Raw genomic sequence first — 9,048 nt, forward strand, 5'->3', positions numbered from 1 at the left:
AGGCAAGGATATACTAGAAGATTACATGAAAAAAACCACTACAATCACAGCCATGACAATCCTACAATAATGATTGAGCAGGTCACATACCTATTGAGCAAAGTGGTCTACACTTATAAACATGGTCCCAACTTTGATTTATTTAGCAATATAATCTACATAACAAGCAAGTTCTCAAATATGACTTCTTCTCAAACATTTAAAAAAAAAACTAACAATATCAACATTTCTTGGCAGAAATGCAGATAGGAGCAAACCAAGACGAAACCAAACTTTTGTCACATTGGCAAACTTGCAACCTCAACCACAGCAAGTCTTGCCACCAGATCAAGTACTTCCATGCCATCCAGCACTGTCTTCCAATAGCCAGGCCAGAAGTGCCAATGTAGAGATACAAAAGTAAGTACTTCATCTACAACGTAAGATGTAAGAAAAATGGCAAGGAGTACGTGTAGGACAGACGACCAACATTGTGAAAAGAATCCAACAACACTGAAGAAATTCCATCAAGAAAATGAAGAAAGACATAAAAACATTCTAGCCATTCGAGGATAACTTTGAGGTTAATGTAGAAGAAATACTTGATAGCATAGACAAGGCTAGGAATTTTGAGCAGACCACCATCCATAAGAAAAATGCAACCATAACAGAGTACAACAACCTATAGGGACACCTAGTAGATTTAAAAAGTGTTATTTAAAAAAAAAGAAGAAACCTCATTTAACATGGCAAATAAATGTAAATATTCAAACTCACGATCATTGACTCGAACTATATAAGTATACGTATTCTCCTTTCGAGGTTCTCTATGTATTTAAACAACACTAAATCTTATCTACAGACCTATTTTACTTTAAAACACGTCACATGTCTAAACAACATCAGCCAGTAAAACTGCTACATGACAAACATGCAAGAATTGCATGTGGAACTTCTTTACTTAGTTGAATGGGTCAACTTGGTTTTGGTGTTAATGTCATCAATTTGTGTTATTTATCATCAATGATTGTGTTAATAGGGTATTTGTGGACATGTTGTGGGGGGGGGGGTGTAAACGCTTGTGGATGGATGGCGAATGGACAGTAGTGGCGAGAATCCACTGCTTGGTGTGAAAGCGAGTGGTGGGATAGGTGCGTGTGCAAGCCAAATTTTCATGTGCCCACCAAGTGGGTGCAAACCAGGAGGGTAGTGGCGGTGTGTAACCAGCCTAAGATTTGAAGGGTCGTAAGTGAATGATCGATACATAAGCATAATTAATACATAAGCATAATATAAGTGAATGATCGATACATAAGCATAATTTGAAGGGTCGTAAGTGAATGATCGATACATAAGCATAATTAATAAAAAAGCATAATATAAGTGAGAGAGAAGGCTTAACATATCTTTAGGGTTTTAGTATAATCCATTTCTGTGGCGTTCATTTGCTGCGTGCTGTGAGAGAGAGAGAGAGAGACACAGAGGCCATGGCTGACAGAGGGGGATTCGGGCGTGGATTCGGAGGAGGGGGGCGGGGCGACAGAGGACGGGGAGGGCGCGGAGGAGACAGGCGAGGTGGACGCAGAGGCCCCAGGCGCGAGGAAGAGGAGAAGTGGGTCCCCGTCACAAAGCTGGGCCGCCTCGTGAAGGAGGGCAAGGTCAAGTCCCTGGAGCAGATCTACCTCTTCTCCCTCCCCATCAAGGAGCACCAGATCGTAGAATTCTTCCTCGGCTCCGCCCTCAAAGACGAGGTCATGAAAATCATGCCCGTCCAGAAACAGACTCGCGCCGGCCAGCGCACCCGCTTCAAGGCCTTTGTCGTGGTCGGCGACAACCACGGCCACGTCGGCCTCGGTGTCAAGTGCAGCAAGGAGGTTGCCACTGCTATCCGTGGCGCCATCATCCTTGCCAAGCTGTCTGTCATCCCTGTCAGAAGAGGGTATTGGGGTAACAAGATTGGGCAGCCGCATACTGTCCCTTGCAAGGTCACTGGGAAATGCGGGTCGGTCACCGTGCGGCTTGTGCCCGCCCCTCGAGGTACTGGCATTGTGGCTGCTCGAGTTCCAAAGAAGGTTCTGCAGTTTGCTGGTATTGAGGATGTGTTCACATCGACGCGGGGGTCCACAAAGACACTTGGTAATTTTGTCAAGGTATAGCACTGGCATGCCCTGTTTTAATTTGATATGTTAGTGCTTCCATTTCCACGTTGTCTGGAGGTGACATGGGTTTGCTTCAGGCAAGTGCCTTCTACTTATCAATTCAATGTACCTATTGACTTTAATTAGATCTAATAGGTCTTAAATGTCAGCGTGTCAGTGCGTCACTTTCTATGATATGTGGAGGTGACATGAGATTGGCTCTTGGCAAGTGTGTTTTGCTTATGAATTCATTGCATCCATTGATTGTTGCTAAATCTAATAGGTCTTAGAGTCAGCAGGTTAGTGCTTCACTTTCTATTATATGTGGAGGTGACATGAGATTGGCTCTAGGCTAGTGGCTTCTGCTTATGAAGTCAATACACCTGATGATTGTGGTACTAAATGTAATAGGTCTTTGAGTCAACTAGGGATGTTGCACTGATTTAATGTCAGTTTTTTATCTGCCTGGCTGAATGCACCATTCACTTGCAGGCCACATTCGACTGCCTTCTGAAAACATATGGCTTTTTGACGCCTGATTTGTGGAAGGAGAATCGCTTCACCAAGTCACCGTTCCAGGAGTTCACTGATTTCTTGGCCAAACCTAACCGCATTACAGTCCTTGATGAAGATAAGGCTCCTGTCTACTGATCAGCAGGGGTTTAGAGAACTCTTTTGGAGAGCTTGAAGTCATGGTCTTTTTTGTATGATAGGTAGTATGCAGAGACATCAATCATGTAACCGGGATTTAGCAGAAGTGTATATTTTTCTATATAATGGTTGGTTATAGCTGCTTACAGCAGCTTCTCATTAATTTTGATACAGAAGTGTATGTACATAGGAAAGCCACCCTTCTTACAAGGCAGTGTATCTCTGACAACTTCTCATAGTCTGAGCAATTTTCTGAAGCTCAAGCAGTGCCTTATATTTGAGGGTATGTTAAAGCTGGTGCTTGATCTGGTTTGAGGCTGCTTATTTCTGAGCTTTTGGAGCGACTTCTCTTTCATTGCAGAGCTGACATGTGACACTGAAAATCATGGAGAAAGTTGAGCGCTCTGTGCAAGCCTTAATATCCTGTTTTACTTTGGAAAATAACATTGCGTCTTCCAGATGCTGAAGAATTGAAGAGAGATGCTTTTACACATGGTACAAAGAAAGATAAAAGAGTCATATTAGCACACTAAAGAAGACTCCTCTAAGACACACAGGATGAAACGACACGACTTGAATTGTTTTGTTACAATCGGTTTCAAGGTGCCATTGGCATGAATGAAAATTAGTTATGAAAATCTATAAGTGCTACACAAACCAATTGTCTGACAGTAGGTTATTGGCATGAAAGAAACTAGCTATTGGCATTTCCACCTTGGTGAGAATTGCCCATTTGTCCTTCTCTGTTGGCATTCATATTGTCAATCTCACATTGTTGTGCTTTGAGTTGTATTGTGAGGGTGTGCATGATCCACATCTTAGTTGCCTTTGAAGGTGTTGACTGCACTTATGCTTTCGACTTTTATATTGTATAACTCTAAACACAATACTTTTTAAGTCCCTTCTTGTTTGATGTGTTGTGGTGTCATGCAAGTGTATTTTGGCCTTCATCTAGTATTTAGTTTGCATGACTTTTCCCATTCTTGGTGTTTTACATTTAGTTTTTTATGTTTCTTTGTACCATCTACTATGGAGGCCTTTCTTGGGTTTGAATGGGATTCAATCCTCTGCAAAGTAGCTTCATTGGTTTATTGATAAGAATTTTTGAAGATATTAGTTTGGCAATTAAGGTTGGAGGCTTGTCCTTTAGCATATAGTTTCATTGGTTCATTGATAAGAGTTTTAAGATTTTAGTTTAGTAATGGAAGGTTAGAGGCCTTTATTGGGTTTGAATGGGATTCACTCTTTCTTACTTTGCAATTTAGCTTCATTGGTTGATAAGAGTTTGAAGATATTATTTTGGCATTTAAGGTTGCTAGGCTAGTGGTAACACCATAACTCATGTAGGTTACATGACATCCGCACTTTCTTTAGTGAAAGTTGTGTCATGGTTGGTTGTGCCCCATCTCCATCATGTAACTTTTGCATGACTTGAGATTAATGTCTCTAGCATGTTGATGTGTTTGTGTATAGAACCCATAGAATTTTGTTATAACCATTGAATCTACACATGTAATTTGGTTTAGTTGTATTGGGTAGAGTAAACATTGATGGTTTGAAACTTATGCGCAAGAGGCTTACCACCCCCATAACATAGTTGCAATGCAATATTTATGATATGTAAATTCATAATTAATGGGCAATTTGTTTTAATTTATATCTATATTCTATATAATATGATATAGAATTGGGCTTTAGCAAAGCAAGTCCTAATCCTACATTGCAAGTGTTGACTTTTTTTCCTTAAAAGTAAAAGTAATTGAAAAGAAGTAATTTATTTGAATGTTACAACATTCATATTTAAGGGCTATCAAAGAATACTAAAGTTTCGCAAAATAGATAATTAGTTCTCTCTCTCTCTCTCTCTCTCTCCACATGTAGAGAGTTTTGGTAATCGAGGAGTGTATAAGTCATGTAAAGAGTGTTTTTTATTGTTTTGATACTATGGGTATGCTATAAAAGGGATTGTTTGTAAGTTGAACACTAGAATCTATGTTTTGGTGCACCACATTGATTGCTTCTCTCTCTCTCTCTCTCTCTCTCTCCACATGTAGAGAGTTTTGGTAATAGAGGAGTGTACAAGTCACGTAAAGAGTGTTTTTTATTGTTTTGATACTATGGGTAGGCTATAAAAGGGATTGTTTGTAAGTTGAACACTAGAATCTATGTTTTGGTGCACCACATTGATTGCTTAAGTAATTGAGGGAGATTTGAATCTATTTGCATATTGTTAATGGAGATATTAGCTTTGACAAAATAGCTTCAATGGATGAGTGGACCAATGATTGCATATGGTAATACTATTTGAAAGTAGTCCAAAGATAGAGCCAAAACTCATGGAAACTTGCCATATGACAAGAAAGTAGGCTTGTGAGGAGGCCCAAATTCTCTAATTGCTCATAATGTCCTTAAACTTATGTATCATCTTCTTACGTCAAAACACACATTTATATCTCTTTGGACTTTGTGAAAGTTTTCATAATGTTAGAAGGCTTGTATATCTATGTTTGTGTTAGAAAACCCTTGCATGGACCTACTCTATAGAGAAGAAAACCTAAATCCTAATACAACTAGCCTTCCTCATCAAAGAGGGTGGTGATGACTTAATTTAATAATAATTTTAGTAAGTAAAAAAATCACACATTAAAATGCACAATTTATGATTTAGGTGGACAATCGTTAACTTGTTAGCCACAAAATTGGTGTTTTTTACATTATTTCTTTATCTTTGATTGCAAATGGATGGAGTACACCTAAGGTTTTCTAATATCCTCTACTAATCCGAGTGTCTCTTGCTATCATAAATGATTAGCAAGCTTTCAAACCAATTTGCATCTTGGTTTGCTTGGGGATTGGTTTTCACCTTTCTTGGGAGAAATTTAGCTTGAAATTTGATATTGGTTGGTTGGTGATTAGCAAGCTTTCAAACCAATTTGCATCTTGCTTGCTTGGGGATTGGTTTTCACCTTTCTTGGGAGAAATTTAGCTTGAAATTTGACATTGGTTGGTTGGTCTTTTAAATCTCCTTGAAATCCTTCAATTTTAACTGTTCGAATTCGTCTTAAGTCCTCAATTTTGAGCATACGTCTCGGTATAGCTACCAAATCTTAATTTCTATTAGTGTAAATTAGGATTTATAGTAGAGATTAGCCAAATCTCCACCTTTGATGGTCCAAATGGTCAGATTTTATTGACATACTTAAGAAATGATTGGGGGATAATAGAGAATGATGTAGAGAGAATTTAAAGTTTGATATTAAGAAAATGTTAAAATCTGTTATTGTCCTGTTCAAACTGGCATGAAAGTTGTCGCCTACATCGTAAGACCACTAGAAATGTTAGTGCTACCCTCTGTATGTTGTTGCATGCACTAGAAAGACCTTGGACTATTGTCTCTTACACTTGGAGGGCTCAAACCTACTATAGTCTATTGTAGAATAGATGCTTGGTGGTTGTAAATAATATCAATTATGTCTTCTCTCTCTACCTTTTTTCAACTCACAATGGCTAGAATAGTCTTCAACAATCTCCAATAACCTCCTTTTTTCCACTTACATAGGGAAGTTTTGCCAAGTGGCAACCTTCTACTCTTATCTTTAAAATTAATATTCCAAAAGCTAATTTATTAAATGTATCCAAGAAAATAATTCAACAGGCAATAATTAAATTGGTTGGGCCAAAATTTTTCCTAAATATCCATGAGTAGCTATTTTAGCCTTGGACTAGCATTAATTACTTAATGCCTAGTCTCTAACGTCACCATTGCCATAATGGCCAATGAATTAGTCTAGGCCAAAATTTGACATCCACTGCCACCTAGTATCTATCAAGCATAACTTATTAATAGTTTTGCTTTTGTATCAACTGTTATCTTAAGGTTTTGGTTCTCACATTGTCAAATAATTAACTTGCATCTCATGTGCAAGTTAAATTTGCACATTTGATTAACTTTTAATCAAGTAGTGACAAACCTTTCCCTTGAAATCCTTGCAATCATTCTTGATTGCATTACAATATGCCAAAGCAACACATACTATTTTCAAAAAAATGCATGGTCGTGCAAACAACAATAGCCACTATTGCTTAACCATGCTAATGCCACTCGTTGAAACTTTCCAACTAGCATAACTAAAATAGAAAACTCATAAAGAATCCAAAATTGCTATTAGAAACCCATAGATGCATGTTTCAATAGCATATCACAATTGCTCTAGCCAAACAACCATAGCAAAGCATAAGTTGAGTATAAATTATGGTTGATCTTTCAGTGGCATTCATTAAACATGTTGTTATCCACAAAATTAGTTGAATATCACTATGAACTTATGATTCATCCATTGAAAACCAACTAATAATCAATCTCAAATGATCATACACTGATGCAAATGTATAGATTTAGAGCCACATGTGAAAAACCATACCATATGTAAAGCAAATGCAATGACTAGTACATTGAATATTGACCTCATAAGACATATTGTCAACGCAATACCTTGGATGCGTGCTAAACACATCCAATATCTACTATACACAAGAGTTGTCCATTATTGGAGGAGTGGAAGTGCTACCTCCCCCTTGAGCATCAATCAATGCCCTGGACCCTTGCTCTACTAAGACTAGTCCATATGGGTAATTTTAGCAATGAAGAGTTGTCCATATGGACCCATATTATGTCTCAAAGAATGCCAATAAAAGAAAAGCTAAATTGCTTTAAGTGTAGCATCAATCCCTCTATGCACTGCATGGAGGAGAATGACTCTCAGTGATCACCTTAGGCCTCAATTGCTTTGAGGGTGGTAAAAGGGTTACAAGGGCTTTGGTGGTAGCATTATGCTAGCATGAGTATTTCCACCACAAGCATACCTCACCTGCCAATCATACATTAAGCCTTGTTAGCTACATTTATTTTCATCATATCAAAATAATCTTCAAGGGTTTTGATCTAGACTTTAGCTTCAATCTCAATATCAAGTCCATTTCTAGTAAATTCAGGCAGCTTGATTTGCTTTAAGAGAAATTTATTTTCTTGGAACAAACCCTCCATGGTTGCAGAAGATTTTAAATATTAAATAAACACATTCATAAATCAAAATATTAAATAAACACATACATAAATTATTGCTAACTTATTTATATTGTTTTGCTCTAATACTACATCTCACGTGCCTCTCTAATGAACCCTTGACGGATGATTTGTTTGGGGGTTAAAGAGACTAGATGTGCCTAGCCACCCATATTCACTATGTACTTAGTGCGTGTACACTTATACCCTATAGGTGGTGGTAGTCCATCACTATCACTTTATTCTTTATTCTTTCTATGATATTAGAGTAAGGAAAGATATGTCACACATTATGACTATTGGGATTCTCACATTCCATCATGCTCTCTCTTGCTTGAACCTCCATAGCCTTGTTTCCCTCTTGCTTCTACTTGTGCTCTAATTATTGCTATACCTTTTAACTAGTATCAGAGTGGACATTCAAGGAGCTTCACCAACATTCACTTTAGTATAAGAAGATAGATTCATTCTCAGTTTTAATGGTAGCCACTCATTGAGGTATCCATCAATCCCATTGCTTTGGTTTGAGCTCCAATAAATCAGCATTGAGGTCAATAGTAGTAGCAATACCCTCCAAGACAACCATCTAATTTATACCCTCCATTCTAGCTATCCTTTCTATGTCATCTCTAGCTTAATCATCAAGCTTCAAACTTTGCTCCAACATTGGTTATCTGCTACCCTTCTCCTTGACAGTGAGAGCTTCAAACTTGAGCACTATTTGGAGTGTTAGAGGTCATCCATTGACCTCCTATTTAGGACAAGCCTGTTATTCACTATCTGGACAACAAGTATTTTGCTTGGTTAATGCTCTAGTGATGCTTTTGGGGCCCATTTTGTTATGCTTGGATGATGTATTGAAGCTTGAGAAAGGATTTTAATCAATTAGAGATTATTCAACTAAGAATTTGGAAGGTTCTTTGCTATTATACATTGTTGGTAGCAAGGATTCACTTTGAAAGCTTATATATTGCATGTCTACAAATGCTTTGGGAATGCTCCATGGATGTATTGATGCTTGGAATTAATTATTATGCTCGAATGTGCTTATGTTGAGCTCTAAGCCTTAGATTTGAGCTCCTTGGGATATATACTTGCAATGGCTATTTGCTTCAATGGAAATTCTAAAAGCATTGGCTCTTCGCAACTTGGAGTCTACTCTTATTTGTTCGATCACTCGACTGCTGTCTGTGTCGTACTCTATCATCTCGGCCTCCT

General features: G+C 38.0%; 1 protein-coding gene across 1 annotated transcript; it reads left to right on the top strand.

The window, feature by feature from the left end:
* The first annotated feature begins 1,446 nt into the window (after positions 1-1,446).
* On the top strand, positions 1,447-3,678 carry LOC148015237 (uncharacterized). Its single transcript, XM_087665600.1, has 2 exons — positions 1,447-2,129; positions 2,610-3,678. Exons 1-2 carry the CDS (start codon positions 1,467-1,469, stop codon positions 2,766-2,768), a joined length of 822 nt encoding a protein of 273 aa, XP_087521726.1. The 5' UTR covers positions 1,447-1,466; the 3' UTR covers positions 2,769-3,678.
* Positions 3,679-9,048: the final 5,370 nt, after the last annotated feature.

The sequence above is a fragment of the Lygodium microphyllum genome, chromosome 24 (genome assembly GCF_053477565.2).
Source record: "Lygodium microphyllum isolate KBCC chromosome 24, Lygodium_microphyllum_v1.1.10, whole genome shotgun sequence".
NCBI classification, from domain to species: domain Eukaryota; kingdom Viridiplantae; phylum Streptophyta; class Polypodiopsida; order Schizaeales; family Lygodiaceae; genus Lygodium; species Lygodium microphyllum.